The sequence below is a fragment of the Ylistrum balloti genome, unplaced genomic scaffold (genome assembly GCF_031769215.1).
Source record: "Ylistrum balloti isolate Yb309-2 unplaced genomic scaffold, AGI_CSIRO_Ybal_v1 Utg371184, whole genome shotgun sequence".
NCBI classification, from domain to species: Eukaryota; Metazoa; Mollusca; class Bivalvia; order Pectinida; family Pectinidae; genus Ylistrum; species Ylistrum balloti.
This window is the reverse complement of record NW_026782645.1, coordinates 255,540-275,888: the sequence shown is the minus strand read 5'-3', so window position 1 is coordinate 275,888 and position 20,349 is coordinate 255,540. Positions and strand designations below refer to the sequence as shown.

At 37.1% G+C, this 20,349-nt stretch overlaps 1 protein-coding gene across 1 annotated transcript in view; it reads right to left on the bottom strand.

The window, feature by feature from the left end:
• The window catches only part of LOC132561245 (low-density lipoprotein receptor-related protein 2-like), an 88,938-nt gene that overhangs the window by 18,290 nt on the left and 50,299 nt on the right, over positions 1-20,349 (bottom strand). Inside the window, exons 37-56 of the mRNA XM_060225974.1 lie at positions 20,083-20,340; positions 19,588-19,704; positions 19,145-19,267; positions 18,750-18,896; positions 18,220-18,331; positions 17,009-17,130; positions 15,486-15,743; positions 14,777-14,896; positions 13,871-13,993; positions 11,854-11,979; positions 11,532-11,663; positions 10,740-10,998; positions 9,503-9,634; positions 8,082-8,252; positions 7,659-7,882; positions 5,131-5,379; positions 1,551-1,790; positions 1,172-1,297; positions 719-964; positions 298-429 (exon numbers count right to left, since the gene is read on the bottom strand). Of these exons, the coding sequence (XP_060081957.1) occupies positions 298-429; positions 719-964; positions 1,172-1,297; positions 1,551-1,790; positions 5,131-5,379; positions 7,659-7,882; positions 8,082-8,252; positions 9,503-9,634; positions 10,740-10,998; positions 11,532-11,663; positions 11,854-11,979; positions 13,871-13,993; positions 14,777-14,896; positions 15,486-15,743; positions 17,009-17,130; positions 18,220-18,331; positions 18,750-18,896; positions 19,145-19,267; positions 19,588-19,704; positions 20,083-20,340 (3,417 nt within the window). The remainder of the gene's footprint in view (positions 1-297; positions 430-718; positions 965-1,171; positions 1,298-1,550; positions 1,791-5,130; positions 5,380-7,658; positions 7,883-8,081; positions 8,253-9,502; positions 9,635-10,739; positions 10,999-11,531; positions 11,664-11,853; positions 11,980-13,870; positions 13,994-14,776; positions 14,897-15,485; positions 15,744-17,008; positions 17,131-18,219; positions 18,332-18,749; positions 18,897-19,144; positions 19,268-19,587; positions 19,705-20,082; positions 20,341-20,349) is intronic.

Here is a 20,349-nt window from a genome sequence, read left to right as displayed (position 1 = left end):
CATTGTGTGAAGTTTGATCCAAATCCATCAATCTGTTCTCAAGTTATTGTCTGGAAACCAACATCCCGACAGACAGACTGACGGACGGACAGACAGACGGACAGACAGAGACAAACACTTTAGTCCCCTCCGGTTTCACCGGCAGGGGACTAAAAAGTAACTTGATTAAAGCAAATACTGTCAGGCACTGAAATATAAAACAAGGTGCTAATTTTGTTGCATATGAAACATTACAAGGACATGTGTTTAAAGAAAAAATAAGGGAGGTAACTCTGCTTAGTGAAATATGGGATTTACCTTTACAGTAGTGTGGATCTTCATCAGAATTATCACCACAGTCATTGTCATTATCACATCTCATCTTACTGGGGATACACTTCTTGTTCTTACACAGGAACTCGGACTCTGAACACTTCCGATACTTCTTTGCTGTAATGTGATTGGATACAATATCATATGATGATCCAATTTCTCTCATCTAAAAATGTTTCTATATTTTAACTCCCACCAAGGGGACATTTACCAACAAAATTATGAATCCTCTCTTACAAAAGAGTTCAATACCAAACTCTGCTTTCATATAAGCTGCCTCCGACACTGTAGAGTAACATACTACAATTACTTACATCACTACAGTGACTACCTCCATCACAGGAGAGTTACATATTACACTTTACTTACTAATCAGTAACACCTCCAATAAAGGAGAGTTACATACCACACATGAGAGGATCCTCATCACTTTTGTCATCGCAGTCATTGTCAAAGTCGCAAAGCCAGCGTTTGGGAATACAGCGCTTATTGGCACACTGCCAATCTCCTGTTGGATGACATTTCGGGCAATTATCCTTATCTTCATCACTGTTATCACGGCAATCATCACGCCCATCACATCGTTGCCAGTCGGGGATACAGCGGTAGTTTGTCTTACATCTCCACCAACCTTTCTGACACTGCCGAGTTGCTTGGTAAGAACAAATACAATGTTAGCAGCACTCTATGTGTATTTTTTCACTGTTAGGATTAATGTAATCTGAACTCTGACCTTAATCATTGACCTGTGACTGAACTTTGACGTTGACCTGATGACAGTTGACTAATTGTAGAACAATTTCAATGAAATTCAGTTCATCATTATTTAGTCAAGTTTAATCTTACTAAAATGACCTACTACAGTTCCACTCCTGTTTCTCATCGGACCGGTCCCCACAGTCATCATCATAGTCACACTTCCATGTACTGGGGATACACTTGCCATTATCACAAGTAAACTGGTGGGATCCACAGGTCACATTCTCTAGGAGAGAAATAACATTTCTAAATATAGAACACTATTACGAAATAACAAATCTACAAACAATTGATAACTAAATAAAAACTTTAAGGTAGCATATATATTTTATTGAAATGAAGTATAAACTGCTGACAACTTTGAGGACAATATCTAACAGACAGAATGAAGAGTATCAATGTGTAACGTAGGTAAACAGATCACTACAATGGTTCTACGAAACATGGTGTAGAGTCAACAAACTTTTCATGACACCTACTACACTGATTATCATTTTCATCTGAGTTGTCGCCACAGTCATCCGATCCATCACATCGCCATCCTCGTGGAATACATTTATTGGTGCCACATTTGAACTGCCAAGCCTCACAGCGCCGTTCATCACATGCTTCCTCATCAGAATTGTCGCCACAGTCGTCGACTAGGTCACAAACGCGGAAACCATATGTACAATTCTTATTCCGACATTCAAACTGTCCAGGGGCGCAGTGCTTTGGAGCTGAAATCAAAGAACTTCCTGTAATATTGGTGTATTGTGTAACCCTGGTAAAGACTAGTCACCATATATTGCATATACAGAAAGAACTTCTGTTGAGACATTGATTGTACAGTATGTATGGATATACACACACTCACATACCACGTATATGGGAGAAGAGGAGGGGGTTGGGCTGCAAACCTCAGACTGGTTGTTTCTAGATATTATACTAAATCTAGTAATTATTCCTGTCATATGACACATCATTTTCCCGCTTTAACTTGTAATTCTGTCTTTTGTTTACAGGCCTTTCTTAAACAATGTACTCAATTTGTAGAGTAAGTTATTTTTCTTGGGCTTATTAAATTAAACTCCTTTACCATACATCTCATTTCAAAGATGTATTGTTTCAACAATGATAAGACAAGATCATCTATTAACAAGTCAGCATCTCTAGAACTGTCTGAAGATAAAGCCAGCTTTTCTTAAAATGTCAAAAAGTTTATCAAAATTCCAAAATAGATGTTCATTTGTTTGTGGAAATTATTTTAACAAAATGTAGAGATTCTTGTTTTAAACCCATTAAGTGTAGAATTGTGTTTTTAGTCAGGATTCTATGACTGATTCCATATTAAGGCATCTTAATTCATTACTTCATACATTAGAAGTTTTAAAAGGGCATGCAGATTTCTTTTCATCACTTGTCCCAAATTTTAAAAAACTGTAGATCTTTTCCTTGGTGACATGCTCCTTTCACATTTTTTAAAAACAGGTGCTCTTTTCCAAGTCAAATATTTCTGTTTCCTGTTTATGAGTTATGTTACCGTATTTCAACGCAAATAAGCCCCCCCCCCCCAATTTGCCAGGAATAGGGGGTATTTGCAATTAAGCCCCCCAACTTTTTTTCAAAAAAAAAAAAAAAAACAACACGTGTGACGATAAAGCAGTACTTACATTTAATTGCCAGGTGTAATTATGAAGGGTTTGTTCTTGTAGTGTTCACAGGTGACCACTTTTTTGTTATTTTAACTGGTGATAATTAGCTAACAATCACAGCAACTGAGCGAGAGGACCTCGCTCAAAACACGCTAAAACAACAGTGTCGCTTTGACGTGTTGAGAAGATTTTGACACGTTGAGTCCCAAGCCATATTAGTGTCGTTAAATAGAGAGTAAAAATCCAACCAAGACACAAAATCATCATGCCTGCTACATGAAGACGTTACACAGTAAAGGAGAAGTTGGACATCGTCAACTGGTTCCGGTACAATGGCCGAAATCTCCATCAGACAACACGAGAATTCTCCGTCGACAGGAAACTCGTCAGACAGTGGGACAGAGACTTCGAGAAACTCCTTGCCCATGGAAAAGGAACAAACTCCAAGAAGAAGAAGCTTGGTACCAACCCAGCGCCCAGGTCCATTAAGATTGACGACGCCGTGTTTGACTGGTTCGTCGAGGAACACGCTGAGGGTCGAGCCATCTCTGGTTATCAACTGCAGTCCAAGAGGAGAGAAGTCGCAAGGGTGACGCGTGTGTGGGGACCAAACACGGATGATGTGCGTCGTATTCTGGGAAGGTGTGTGGCCTGTAACTGTCTAGGATGTCGCGCCGTCTTCGTGAGGATGTCAGCATGGACGTCCGCGAGATTGATGAGTTCCTACAGCAGGAACTTGATGTGACACGGGCCCACAGCATCTGATTTGATTCAGACGAGTCCGATGACGAGACTCTCCTATTCGGAGGATTCGGGCTGGAGGATTAGCTATTTAGTATATTTTGTTATATTGTTAAAAATTATTGATCCTATTTTCGTCTTTGGGTTATTTTTGATGACAAATAGGCCAAGTTATCGTTCCTTATGATGAAAAATCCAAGATGGCGGACACACGTACATCTCGTGAACAGGGGGGTTGCCCGCAAATAAGCCCCCTCCCCTCTTTTGACAGTCTTTTTTGAACTGGGTGTGGGGGCTTATTTGCGGTAAAATACAGTATAAGTAAAACAATTTGACCTAAATACACCGTATATATATACACATATCGCCGTGTAAATTCTACAAAATTACAAGAGTTCCTCAGAACTGTATGTGTCACGGTCACCTAGAAATTGAACTGGATGTGCAATGATCAACCATAAAGTTGTAATACCAAATTTCATTTCGATAACTCAAAGCATAAGCCAACAAGAGATCCCAGAGGGATCTTGGCGCCCACCATTTGAGGATCTGTTTTCAGTTCTTGAAGATTTGTTTATTTTTTTTTGTTTGTTACAGGTTTTGTAAATGTTCATGAACTGGTCTTCATTGAATGTACTCAATGATGGCACAAGATATTTTTATTAAGCACCTATTAGCAAATATCATTTGAAAAAGATCCCAAAGTATTATTAGATAGCAGTCAGTTACAGGTGGATAATGGACATGGTCTTGAATCAATATGATAGAATATCTAAGTAAATATGCTTGTGCTGTTTTACTGTCGACATCCAAGATGGCTGCCTGTGGGCCACCTTGATTTCAAATAAGTAAAAAAAAAAAGTACAATGCACAACAAGGGACCAAGGTAAACCAATACCTATGAAATATCAGAAGTATCCATCCAGTACTTTCTCAGAAATAGCGGTAACAAGATTTTACTCTCAAAATCCAAGATGGCTGTCAGATCAGTCCAAAAAGGTACAATGCACAACTAGGGACCAAGGGGAACCTGCAGATGAAATTTGAGAAAGATCCATCCAGTTCTTACCAAGAAATAGCGATAACAAACTTTTACTTCCAAAATCCAAGATGGCCGTCTGTCAGCCATCTTGAATTCGAATCAGTTCAAAAAAGGTACAATGCACAACTAGGGACCAAGGGGAAACTGCATATGAAATTTGAGAAAGATCCATCCAGTACTTTCCCAGAAATAGCGGTAACAAGAATTTTTTGCGGACGGACAGACCATGGACGCAGGGCGATTTAAATACCCCACCATCTGATGATGGTGGGCTAAAAAGTCCGGAAAACAATATTCCCAGGAAATTTTCAAAGTTGAAAGGGGCATAACTCTGCCAAAAAGGGTCACCGACAGCCGGGAATCGAACTTTATCTGTACCCTTGCAACAAAAAGCCATATGCCAAATTTCATTTTGATAACTCAAAACATTACTGAAAAAAGTCCGAAAAGCTTTCTTACGGACGACGACGCCGCCGACGTGTGACGATGGACAAAGTGATCCCGAAGTGTTCACTAGCACTGCAGGCGACACAATAAAAAGTAAGCATCTTTTTTAGTAATACGATATATAAAAATAAACTCCATCTTTTTCAGACTTACGACAGTGACATGACAGACTTATCAGTGACAGGACAGACTTACGGCAATCCTCTGGTTCGTCTGATCCATCCTTACAGTCTTCCTCGCCATCACATTTCCATAGAGAAGGGATACAGCGATCGTCAGAAATTCCACACCGGAATTGGCCACTTGTACAGTTAGCAATACAGGTATGCTGATCTGGGGCCATCATGAAGTTGTCGGGACATTTGCAGGAAAATTCACGTCCTCCAGGAGCAATGAGACAGAGATGGGAACAGCCTCCATTGTTTGTTCCACATGGATTTGGGCCTGAAAGAAAAAGGACAAGTAAACTATTCAGAGACAGTTCCCCGTCAAAAGTAAAATTATATATTGTGAATGAACCCATGACCCAATGAAGAATTTCCTTCAACAGGTAATGAAGGAGAGCCCAAACTTTTCTTTGAACCCACACTAAGGATGAAGTTCACACGTGACCAGTAGTGTAAGTAATAGAACACCACCGACAAAATAGCAGGAGGAAAACCCACACAGACAGAAAGCCAGTAAGAATGGGTGGTTACCACATAAAACTATAGTCCTACATGGTTAACGAAAGGAGGCTGATAAAAGATCAATCATATTAGAACACCTTTGCTCTTCACCAGATTCCATGGAACATCCAAGCCCTCTATATAGAAGACATCCTACCTTCCCTACAGAAGTCAACATAAGACAAGTCCCCCTACAAGGAGTGATTTTCTGTGTACAACAGTTCATGATATACAGGAAGTAGCATTTCATATGTGTAATTCAAACAAGGGCAGATAACCATATAACCTAAGACAAGTCCCGCTACAAGGAGTGATTTTCTGTGTACAACAGTTCATGATATACAGGAAGTAGTATTTCATATGTGTAATTCAAACAAGGGCAGATAACCATATAACCTAAGACAAGTCCCCCTACAAGGAGTGATTTTCTGTGTACAACAGTTCATGATATACAGGAAGTAGTATTTCATATGTGTAATTCAAACAAGGGCAGATAACCATATAACCTAAGACAAGTCCCCCTACAAGGAGTGATTTTCTGTGTACAACAGTTCATGAAAAACAGGAAGAAGTATTTCATATGTGTAATTCAAACAAGGGCAGATAACCATATAACCTAAGACAAGTCCCGCTACAAGGAGTGATTTTCTTTGTACAACAGGTCATGATATACAGGAAGTAGTATTTCATACGTGTAATTCAAACAAGGGCAGATAACCATATAACCTAAGACAAGTCCCGCTACAAGGAGTGATTTTCTGTGTACAACAGTTCATGAAAAACAGGAAGAAGTATTTCATATGTGTAATTCAAACAAGGGCAGATAACCATATAACCTAAGACAAGTCCCCCTACAAGGAGTGATTTTCTGTGTACAACAGTTCATGAAAAACAGGAAGAAGTATTTCATATGTGTAATTCAAACAAGGGCAGATAACCCTATAACAGCCTTTTTCTACCACACTGCATTTGTTATAGATGTAAGACAAAATGCTTTCATAACTGATGCAACAAATGAAAAAGAACCTTATCTTTCTTTGTCTAATTTAGCTAATACTGTTACCATACTTAATTTAGCATAATCCAATTTTAGTCTTTTATCACTTTTTGACTAAACTTTGGCATATTTTGAGGAATTCATGCTATTAATTGCTATGTATAAATAACATACAGAGGCAACTTAATAATATTTTTGCCCAAATAATTCCAGCTTTATTGAAAGGACATTCCACCCAAGTTGGACAGATTTTTTGTTGCTCAATTTGTTTTAAATGTATCTCTTATGACTATCTAAAGTTATCATGTCCTTCCTGTGGTCACGTCGGACAAGCAAAATTGTGGAAACATCTCCTGACCAGTAAAATTAGAATGTGTTAATACAGCAAGCTTATCACATGATCAGTTAGAAAAGCGAGGCTGCAAGACAAATCCTCAATGTCGGATGTAAGCAGCAGTGAGATGGTAAAAGACGTTGTTCCCGTCATATTTGTCAATGATAACACAAACTACATTGAAATGACACTAACAGATATTTCTGTAAGAATGATATGTGTGGCTACAAACATGTCCCCGTGAGACAGATAGATAGATCTAAATGGAATTTCCTCAAATAAATAGCAAAAGTTGATATTTTGGGGAAATCAAGTCATGCAATTTTCATAAGGATAAAATTAGATACTTTTGTACAATTTTCTTAAAAAGCATCTATGAAATCCTAATGTGGGCAGAGTATCCCTTAAAAACTTTGTTCTTAAACCAGGTTTGTTTACAGTATACAATCTAGGAGAGATAACATTTCTTGTGTAAATGTATATCCAATATAAGGTCATTTTACCTTTGCTCAAATTAAGTGTATGCTCCAAGTAAGAAAACACTTACTTCCTTCTGACTGATCCGAGTGCATGCTTGTTAGAATCAAAGGAAGATATCCCTGCCCTCCAATGGAGTGCAAACTTACTACACTCAAAGGAGATAGCCCTACCTTCCTTTGAAGTTAGTGCATGATTTTGTCTGACTGAGTGCATCCTTAATAGAATCAAAGGGAGATAATCCTACCTTCCTTTTGCCGCAGTGGATGGTAGATGTGCATATCCATTGGGCGGTGTGTCGTATTCTGTAACCAGGTATGGTTCGCTCCCGTGAACTTGTTGGCTTTTTCAATACTCATGTGGTTCCAGTCAGTCCAATACATCCAGTCCTCAAACACAGTGATGGCAAAAGGGTGTGGCACAGTGGCCTGCATGACAATGTTACGGTCAGTGCCGTCCACTCTGGCATACCTTCAACAACACCATTACAGGTCAGCAACCATTAGAACACTTCATGGTTAAAACTCAAGTATTATCAACTTGAAAAACAGAATCTGTGTTTTGTATCAAGGAAACTGTAAGATCTCCTTTCTCAGGTAAGTCTGAAGTGAACTGATTAGATGCAGTTAGTTCCCCTTGAGTATCATATCGAAATGACTACTATACTTACTCAATATAGTCCAGATGGGCGTCGCCCCACCACAGGTGAGATGTTTCATAATCGATTGTGAGAGCATTTGGCCAGCCCAACTTGTTCGTGATCACTTTTTTGGGGTTTGACCCGTCCATCCCAATACAGCCAATATATGGCGACAGGCTCCAGTCTGTCCAGTATGCGTAACTAAGGCAACAAAAAGGTCACATGACATTGCTATATAGTATTTATTGATGCAGCTTGACAAAGAGTCTAAATGACCTAGATGACTCAAGAATATACAAAACCTGTAAATAAACTGGTTACCCTGAGTATTCCTAGAAAGTTGGGGGTGATTGGGGAAGTCTAAATAAACTGGTTACCTTGAGTATTCCTAGAAAGCTGGGGGTGATTGGGGAAGTCTAAATAAACTGGTTACTCTGAGTATTCCTAGAAAGCTTGAGGTGTTTGGGGAAGTCTAAATAAACTGGTTACCCTGAGTATTCCTAGAAAGCTGGGGATGATTGGGGAGGTCTAAATAAACTGGTTACCTTGAGTATTCCTAGAAAGCTGGGGGTGATTGGGAAAGTCTAAATAAACTGGTTACCCTGAGTATTCCTAGAAAGCTGGGGGTGATTGGAGAAGTCTAAATAAACTGGTTACCCTGAGTATTCCTAGAAAGCAGGGGGTGATTGGGGAAGTCTAAATAAACTGGTTACCCTGAGTATTCCTAGAAAGCAGGGGGTGATTGGGGAAGTCTAAACAAACTGGTTACCCTGAGTATTCCTAGAAAGCTTGGGGTGTTTGGGGAAGTCTAAATAAACTGGTTACCCTGAGTATTCCTAGAAAGCTGGGGGTGATTGGGGAAGTCTAAATAAACTGGTTACCCTGAGTATTCCTAGAAAGCAGGGGGTGATTGGGGAAGTCTAAATAAACTGGTTACCCTGAGTATTCCTAGAAAGCAGGGGGTGATTGGGGAAGTCTAAACAAACTGGTTACCCTGAGTATTCCTAGAAAGCTTGGGGTGTTTGGGGAAGTCTAAATAAACTGGTTACCCTGAGTATTCCTAGAAAGCTGGGGATGATTGGGGAGGTCTAAATAAACTGGTTACCCTGAGTATTCTGAGAAAGTAAGTATTACTAAACACTTCTCCTGGATAGACATCAATTTTGATTTCACTTACTGATCTAAGGTATAGTTCAAGGTCACTTCTGATCTAAAGTAAAGTTCAAGGTCATCACTAATCTAACGTAAAGTTCAAGGTCATCATTAATCTTCAAGGTTAGTGCTAAAATTTATGATGATACAGATTTCTTTATACAAATTTCATTGAAGTATCTTGAAAATATTCTGAAAATTTTAGCATTTCTTCAATGAGAGATAGGGACAATGCTTTAAATACTTCTTGGTCTCTGACTATCTGAGACATACATAACCGCACTTGAAGGGTAACTTACCCATTAGCTGGATCAACTACGATAGCACGAGGACTCTTGACAAAGCCACGGCGAATCAATGCCAGGCGATTGGTACCATTGGTCTCTGTGACAAACATGGACGATCGTTTACTGTCCACCCAGTAAATTTTCCTTGGAGAAAAATCATAAAAATATGACAAGTGGACAAACATGATATTTGACATATGTCAGAATTATAATTAAAACAGTAAAATACTTTTCAAATGATGTATAACACTCATGACTCACATACAAAAGAAAGTTAAAAAAGTAGTTATTTGAAATTTTATCAACTCTCATGTTGGTAAACACATTTATTGTTGTTTAACTTCTGATTGATCTTAATGTAATAGATGTTCTATAAACAGTCCTTAGATATTCTATTTATAGCCATTAGATATTCTAATCATAGTCATTAGATATTCTATTTATAGTCATTAGATATACTATTTACAGTCATTACATATACAATTTATAGTCATTACATATTCTATTTATAGTCATTACATATTCTATTTTTAGTCATTAGATATTCTATTCATAGTCATTAGATATACTATTTACAGTCATTACCTATTCTATTTATAGTCATTACATATTCTATTTTCAGTCATTAGATATTCTATTTATAGTCATTACATGTTCTATATATACTCATTAAGATATCATCTGCACTCTATTATCACTGTTAAAGGGACATCACTGGGCCGTAAGATTTAAAAAAAAATTTCCCATATCCTGCTTTTACAGACAATTGCTGTTGGAATTTGCAGAGAATGAAATGAAACAATTACTGACAGATTTGAAATCTACAATATAAACTAACGATACAACAGGACTTTTCTCCATTCACACCAGATCGGTGTCAGGATTACCATAGGTCCACTGTGCTTTCATCATCACAAACATATGTAGATGCTCCGTTTTGAAATTTGTTATGAGCTTTATATTACAGACATTGTATTCAGAGAATTATTTTAGTGGTCAAACTGGACATTCAAGATGCACTATGAGTTTTTAGACAGCAGCAGGACATAGTTTGGGGTGTAAGCAATATGCCCATCCAATTTCTACAAAAAATATGTTTGATCTGATGTCCCTTTAATTGTCAATTAAAGCCAAATCCACACAGTTCAAAGTAAACTGCCATAACTCATGATATTATATTAAAAGTAGTTAGACCCCCAATCTGAATGAGAAGACCACAAAACACTGAACCGTCTTATTGTGAGTTTACTTTGCAATCCAGTCGACAGCCATTCCTTCTGCTCCAGAGATGTCATGTTTGACGATAGCCTCTTTTCCAGTTCCATTGAGGTACATTCGATACATCTTCTTTGCTTTTACATCAGTGAAGTACAAACAGTCTTCTGCATAGTCAAAGTCAAGCCCAACAACACTGTCGAAGCCCTGTGCGACACGTCTGTAGTGCTGGCCATCAATTGACAGTTCCCGGATGTAATATTTGTTGGTAAAGATCAGCCAAGGCTTAATATCTGACAACAAATAAGTCAACCAGTTTTCTAAACCTCCTCAACTTTTTATATATTTTATACTGAGCAAGTGAACAAGGTAAGAATACCATAGAAGGACATTACTTTCGAAGTTCACTTTAGCTAGATCTCTTCTCTTCTTTCCTCTAATTTTTTGTGTTTTTTCAATTAATTCTAAATTTTGTCATGCACAATAAGAAAGCATGGGAAACATGATATCTGAGAAAGGTCCTTCCACCACTTTTCCATAGACTTCAGTCTGTCCAATTTTAAGATGGCCAACATCTGGCATTTTGTTTTTTTAATCAGTCTTACTATTCATACACAATTAAAACCAAACAGATAAACAGAGACAGAAAGAAGAACAAACATATGGACATAGAGACAGAAAAACAAACAGAGATACAAACTGATGCAATGAGAGAAAGACAAACAGAGGGACAAATAGATGGATTAAGAGACTAACAGATATTATGAGACAGGAAAAAAAACCTGTTTACTTTTTTCCGTCGTATATAACCCTGTGTCATACTTACTGTCATTTTTCTTACAGAACCGCATGTTTCCTGTTTTGGAGTATCCCTCATTACATTTACAGGTATAGTTTCCTGGCGAGTTCAAACATCCCTGGCTACAGGCCCCTGGAACCTCTTTACATTCATCAATGTCTGAAATGAATAAAACAGATGCATCTGTAGGTTATTAATTAGTGGTGGGTATCATATCAAACTATACAAAATCCCCTTCATTTTTATATGTTATGTGTTGTTTATTTCTCTCTTGATCAATTTGCCTCAATATAAAGCTATAATATAAAGTGTTGTTATTAAAATGATCCAACTTGTGTGTTTTAATTACCTCGACAGGAGATCTTGTCATTCCTGAGTGTGTAGCCGGGGAAACAGTCACACTTAAAGCTGGTGATGGAGTCAACACATTTTTGCTCACACTGGTTCATGTCGTCCTGACTGCACTCATCAATGTCTTCAAAATCAAGTTATACACCATCAAAGTCACACATCAAATTTAATAGCAAAGTGAAACAGGCATGTCAAGGTTAAATATCTAATTCATATGTAAAGCAAATTATGTCAAAGTTGCGCATCAAAATCACATGTCATATGATGATAAATGTCATTAATAAAAAGAGGCCCACAGGTACTGTATTGCTCACCTGGTTTAATTTGCTGAAGTTTATTAATTCTATCTAAGGGAAGACTAGTTATAATTTATAGGTAAAGTTGACAGACGACAGATTGACGCCGGACGCCACAATATCCCTCTAGCTCACTTGGCCCTTTGGGCCAGGTAACTAATAAAATAATGAGCTAAAGTGAGAGGTCCATTTTCATGTATTCAGGTTGTACTTAGGCCAGTGCAAGTAGTTGTTGTTATAGGTATAGCTCTATTAATACCCAATATCACTTCATATTGTTTTCTGTCTTAAATGTATACTTTGAATGATAAGTACCTGTTCAAACATGTCTTTCTTTTTCTTATTCAGTTTAGCTTTATACACATGTCAGGATCAAAATACGGGTAACAGTGACCTACTTTTGGTAAGTAAAATGCTGTCATGTCAATAGATAAAAGTAAACAAATCTTTGAAACTCTTCAGCAAGAAATACTCCAGAAATAGAATTATTGACAAAGACAGAAAAATGTTAGAAAATATATATAGTAAAGACATTTAGTGTATCTATAAAAAAATCCGGGAAGATAACTACATAATTGTTAAAATCTTAATGATATAACACTACAGTAAATACACCTACAATGTACCTGTTATATACAATTACATTAATGATATTAGTGCTATTTGTATTTATCATTCGCAATATTAGTCATTTTTTATGTTAATTAATATTGGTAGTGCTACTTAATTAACTTGTATATATATTTATTTAAAATGTAAGTATATATTATGAATGTATAAGATTTTGAGGAAATCAAAAATACTTTTTTTTAACTGTATTAATTTTTTTTATTTTTATTTTAAGAAACTAAAGTTCTATATACATATGTATATCATCTTTTTACTTCATAGTAATGTGACCGTGCGGTCTACATCCTTCTTGTTTTTGGGGAATCAATATAAATAACTCTTCTCCCATGGACAGTTCCACATCCTTTTATTTTGTTGGTTCTTCTATACAATCTTTTCTAACATGTGGTCTCTCTGTATTTCCAATCTCAACTTGCTCTCCGTGACTCTGTATCCGGACTCTCTCTCTAAACTCCCTCCTTATCTTATCTATGTCATCTAATATATAGATAGTCTAAATGTCATTCCTTTCAGTTCTATTCTCTGATTCTATTGGTCAGTTCTATACTGAGGAGGTGGGCCTATCTCAATGAAGTCTTGTTTCAGATGCCCACTCCCTTTCTAAGGTTCCAGATTTTACCTTTCTACCAATTACAGGAAATGGACCTTACATCCACACACCATTGTCCAACAACCCTCACACCAATATCATCACACTCCTCACTCTCTTTACTAATTACTTTCTTCTCTGATCTAACAAACTGTCCATTTCTCACCCGTCACAGTAATTTGAAAATATAGAAATGTTATATACAGGTAAATTTATCTGTACAGGTAACAGGTGGCACTTTTATAGAGCAGACTATAACTGTTTTTCCTTTTTCTTTCATCTAGCTGGTGTTGGCAAACGGGCACACAACCGTCCTTTTCAGACTCATCATAATTTATTATTATCAAAACATTTCACCTCTTTCAAATACCTTCACCTGGGGTTAATATCTGTCCTTTTCTGGCTCATCATATTTTCAAAAAAACATTTCACCTGTGTCGACTACCATCTACTGGGGTCAACAGCATGAAACGTCTCAGTATAACAGTAAATACACTTACAACATCTGTCCTCATCCGACTCATCACCACAGTTGTCTACCTTGTTACAGACCAGCTGATAGTCAATACAGTTATCATTGGCACATTTAAACTGTCCGTCAGGACACTCTGGTTTCTCTGTGGCTGCAGCTGGAAATCAAAATATTTTTGTTAATTATGTAAGAGTGGTCATTATTCATTTCAATGCCTCCTCCAGGATTTGAACCAAGGACCCATGTTAACCATTAAAACAGATGCTAATCCTATCGAAATAAAGAGAAATCTCTCTAACCAAACGTTACCAGAAATACATATACCCGGTTTATTGTAATGAAAAAAATAGAATACAATTGTTCTCATCAAAACACTCAGAAACTATCCTGTCTCATCATTTCTATTCACTGACAGATAACAAGTATTCAAAACATATACAGCTAGAGATTGAGAGATAAGTAAAACAAATAATTTCAGATGCATAAACAATGCTTTGTAAACAATGATGTTGTTGTTCCCCTTCCTCAACTCTTATAAATACTATTTTTAAACAAAATTCTCAGTGAATGTATCCTCAATCTTTATGGACCAGAAAATTTTTATGAATATTAGATGAAATATCCATAGTGATGTAAACATAGAAGTGCTTTCAGAACAATACCAAGAAGACATATAAAAATTTAGGCAAGAAAAAAATATATGAAACAGAAAAAAAATCAGCATTTCACAAATGAACTGTCAAACCAACTCTTATTCCTAATTAGAAAGAAAATTAGAAAGTAAATTTCCAAACTGTATCATTAAAGCACTTATGAGTACTTTCTCCTCTGATATTTCCAGCCAGTTTCCTAAATTTCCAGACTACAAAACAAGGAAGACACTATCTATACATCTTTATACATATTGAGGTATAGGCTTGGCGATATCTACCACAGCGTGCAGCTTTTTCGTCGGAACCATCGGAGCAGTCCTTGGCACCATCACACAAGTATGACAGTGGGATACAACGCTTGTCTGAACAGGTAAATTTTCCTGCACCACATTCTGGGTAATCTGTGAAAAAATTCAGCTCACAATATAACAAAGCGAGCATATGTATAGCAAACAAGCTAGATCTTTGAGGCTAAAACATTGATGCAATCTCTCAGAGTGAAATATCTTATCATGACAAATAAGGATGAAGGAGTCAGAATAAGGATCATTTGCATAACAACCTTTTTTCAGACATTTTTCTCGACAAATGAGCACAAAATATTAACAAAAAAGGTAAATCACTATATAAAGGCAGTGAATACATTGCATCCTTATTGTGTCTCTTCTACAAAACAGTTGTGACTGAAACTGGCAGTTTTGGTTGTCAGTAACACTGTGAAAGGTTCACTCTCACAAGAAGTACAGAGATATTTTTTCATTGGCAAGTCCCAATCTATCAGCTTCCCTTCCTAAATTTCTATAACATGTATCATTCTCTAATGTATAATGAAAATCTGTTTCTAATATTCAGAGAGCTTAAGATTTAGGCATCATAAATTGGTAAAAACGATATTAAGAATGCTATTTGATACATTGTCATGTTCATCACAGTTAACCTGGGCTGATAAATGATATGGTTTGGTATAAAACGTGTGCTGACTGATCTTACCACAAGTCTTTGGTTCATCCGAGTCATCACCACAATCATTATCATGATCGCAGTAAAACCTCTGGGCGATACAGATTCCGTTAGCACACTTAAACTGGCCTTGTTGACATGTGACCTCTGCGCAGTTTACCGTTTCATCTTCACCGCTAAGACAGTTCTTGACACCATCGCATACATAACGTCGGTCGATGCAGGCATATCGTCCACGTTTCTTGTTTGATGCACATGTGAAGGAATCAGCGGGACAATTCACATCAACTGAAAATTACTCAGTATATCAGATCTAGGTCCTTTATTATAGAAACAACACAATGACATCAGATCAAATTTGTCAATCATATCAAAGTTGGTTAATGCTGTAAATCACATAACACTTTCTAAAATTTCTTTCACAATATTTTTTTCAATTTTTCAATTGGTATTACATTATTTTTGTCTGATAATTTAGCAAGGTCAGAGGTCAACGTTGAGACAACCTTGATTCAATTTTTATTCACCTGCATCAATGTTGATGTTTAATGTGATCATGCCATTTATCTTTAACATTCATTCTCTAACATATACACTACCTAACTCAAAGATCTTAAGCCATTTAGACTTACATATAAACCACAACACCTGAAGATCTTAGGCCATTTAGACTTACATATACACCACAACACCTGAAGATCTTAGGCCATTTAGACTTCCATATAAACCACAACACCTGAAGATCTTAGATGTTTCAGACTTACATATAAACCACAACACCTGAAGATCTTAGATGTTTCAGACTTACATATACACCACAACACCTGAAGATCTTAGGCCATTTAGACTTACATATAAACCACAACACCTGAAGATCTTAGGCCATTTAGACTTACATATACACCACAACACCTGAAGATCTTAGGCCATTTAGACTTACATATACACCACAACACCTGAAGATCTTAGGCCATTCAGACTTACATATACACCACAACACCTGAAGATCTTAGGCCATTTAGACTTACATATACACCACAACACCTGAAGATCTTAGATGTTTCAGACTTACATATACACCACAACACCTGAAGATCTTAAGCCATTCAGACTTACATATACACCACAACACCTGAAGATCTTAAGCCATTCAGACTTACATATACACCACAACACCTGAAGATCTTAGGTCATTCAGACTTACATATACACCACAACACCTGAAGATCTTAAGCCATTCAGACTTACATATTAACCGCAACACCTGAAGATCTTAGGCCATTCAGACTTACATATACACCACAACACCTGAAGATCTTAGGTCATTCAGACTTACATATACACCACAACACCTGAAGATCTTAAGCCATTCAGACTTACATATACACCACAACACCTGAAGATCTTAGGTCATTCAGACTTACATATACACAACACCAGACTGATGATCCCTGACAATTCAAATGTGGACAATGGAAATGCCTGTAAAAGGTTATCTTCTCTTTGGGTGAAAGGCTAAAGGTCACAGAAAAGGTTTTAAACAGTTAACCTACCACAGTTGAGTCCTTTCTCTTCATCACTGTTATCACCACAGTCATCGTCGCCGTCACACACCCAGCGTCGTGAGATACACTTTTTATTGTTACAGACAAACTGTGTCCCAATACAGGCTGAGCTGTTGTTCACTACAATATTAATCACTAAACTATGGCAGGACATCATCGCATATCTTGACAAGAGATCCCAGAGGGATCTTGGCGCCCACCATTTGAGGATCTGTTTTCAGTTCTTGAAGATTTGTTTATTTTTTTTTGTTTGTTACAGGTTTTGTAAATGTTCATGAACTGGTCTTCATTGAATGTACTCAATGATGGCACAAGATATTTTTATTAAGCACCTATTAGCAAATATCATTTGAAAAAGATCCCAAAGTATTATTAGATAGCAGTCAGTTACAGGTGGATAATGGACAATATGCTTGTGCTGTATTACTGTCGACATCCAAGATGGCTGCCTGTGGGCCACCTTGATTTCAAATAAGTCCAAAAAAGGTACAATGCACAACTAGGGACCAAGGGGAAACTGCATATGAAATTTGAGAAAGATCCATCCAGTACTTTCCAAGAAATAGCAGTAACAAACTTTTACTTCCAAAATCCAAGATGGCTGCCTGTCGGCCATCTTGAATTCAAATCAGTCCAAAAAAGGTACAATGCACAACTAGGGACCAAGGGGAAACTGCATATGAAATTTGAGGAAGATCCATCCAGTACTTTCTCAGAAATAGCGGTAACAAACTTTTACTTCCAAAATCCAAGATGGCCACCTGTCTGCCATCTTGAATTCGAATCAGTTCAAAAAAGGTACAATGCACAACTAGGGACCAAGGGGAACCTGCATATGAAATTTGAGAAAGATCCATCCAGTACTTTTCCAGAAATAGCGGTAACAAGAATTGTTTACAGACGGACAGACAGACAGACGGACCACGGACACAGGACGATTTGAATAACCCACCATCTAATAGATGGTGGGCTAATAATTCTAGCGGTATTTCATTCTTAATTTGAAAATTTGAAAAGGATATTTGAAGTATCTGACAGCTTGTTGTGTTTATAAAGACTACAAATGACTTTCTGTTGACAGGTGGTCTTTGTAGAGATCATTGAACTAGTCTCCATGTTATTAACAATTTTCAAGACTAAAATAGATTATTCTTTTTCATTTTAATCTGTGATCATCCTAATATGTAAATATGTTTGACCTCGACTTACCACATGTAGGGGGTTCATCCTCACCAGCACCACAATCATCATCTCCGTCACAGTACCATGATCCTGGGATACACTTGAGTGACTTTGTACAGTAGAACTGACCTAAAATAGAACAGGGGATTAATTCCATTGTCTTCGGTCTCCCTGTAACAGGGGTTGTGATACTTGTATGAACAAACTAACTTTAACACCCCCAAGACCTATCCTGCTACCTAGGCCTCACTTTTCCACTGAATTTCCAAATGCTATTTCAAGGCCAAAGTTCCATCCTTCCGTATCACTGTCCACTAGCTATTTCAATACCCGTTAATTGCACAAAAGTTATAAGCTATCAATGGTACTCTATCCAACAAAACAAGTCTGTAATGTTTCATAGTGAAAACGAAAGTTGTTTCATGCACTGGAAGTGGTTAGTTGTAGCTAGCAAACAGCTATCATCAAACATGAAACAGTAAACAAATCTACATCTAAAGACACGGTAACTTATGACAGAAGTGCAAGTTTTCATCAGTAAACAAACCAAGAGGGCAGGTGACTTTCCTACAGAAAAGTGGGTTTTCATCAGAGTTATCACCACAGTCATTATCTCCATCACACAGGTACTGACGCGCCAAACACACATTACTGTTTGGGCACTTTGTCTCTCCGGGGGCACAAGTCTTCTCGGCTGTCATTGAAAATCAGATGAGATTCGAGTCACATGAATTTACCACATTTTCATCAGTAAACAAACACTTCACACATATTAAAAAACATTATAAATGTTCAGCTTTTCCAAGTTACAGGCACCAATCATGACAAAATATATCCAGAATCAAAACATCTACAGACATTTATCAATCAAGTAAAAAAAAGTTCAACTTAAACAAAAATGAAATGTTGTTTAAGATTTCATTTGTTGACATGGCTACTCACGGCAGTTGGCCTCATCTGTACGGTTGCCATCACGACAATTGTCTATTCGGTTACACACTAGGTTTTTGTTGATACACCGAGAGTTGCTACAGGTAAATTGGTCACTGCCACATGGCTTGTAGTCTACAATCACAAAGAAAACGATAAAACTCCCAATTGTTGTTACTAAATAAACGCTCAAAATTTTACAATCAATCATTCTTCCTTTGAATTCTCTGACATAGCCTGGTGGCTTATAGGCTTATTAATGACTTTCCACTGAAATTATGGAAAGAGCTACAGTTCTAAACTGCGATATAAATCTTCAAAATACCAAATGTTTTATATGAATTTATCTAAATATGCAAAAACATAATGTTATTTAAATTTATTTTCTATTTTCAAAATCAGATCTATATCTGTGATATTAATTTATAAACTCAGTGATTTCCATTTCACCATACCACAGTCACGTTCATCAGAATTGTCCTGACAATCATTGTCATGATCACATCGGTAGCGGGGAGGGATACATCTACCGTTGTCACATCGGAAATAGGTCGGGTCACAAGTGTGGGTTGCTGTAACAAGTCATTTTAATTGTAACTTTTGGCAATAAACAATCACTTATTCCACTCAATTCTGAATTTCTCCCCTGTTATAGAAAATCACTCAATGGTTTTAAGGTGACAATATCATTGTGTCAACAATTTCAAAGTTATCAATAATTTTGACATTTTATTTTTTGATTTCGAACAAGTATTTGGATTTTTCTTTCTTTTATTAATTAAACAGCAAAAACACATGTCAAGGGTCATACTCTTTTCTAAACATTGCCAAATCCAACCCAAACTCCACAGATATAAAGTAATTGACGTAGTTTTTCAAATACAATATACTAAGGTATTCAAACTGTGCTATCATAACTCATCGTTTTATTTGAGAAAAGTTAAACATACCACACATATTTGGGTTTTCGTCAGATCCATCCTTACAATCTTCATCAGAGTCACATACCCAGCGATGACTCAGACAGCGGCCATTGGCACACACAAAGTTTTCAGTCCCACATGTATGCTTTAGAGGTACACAGGACTTTCCGTCCTCTCCTAGGGTCAAACCAATATCACTGCACTGACACTCGGCCTTACCATCAGGTGCGGGGTGACAGCTATGGGCACATCCACCATTGTAAATCTCACAGGGATTGGCCGTACCTGAGAAAA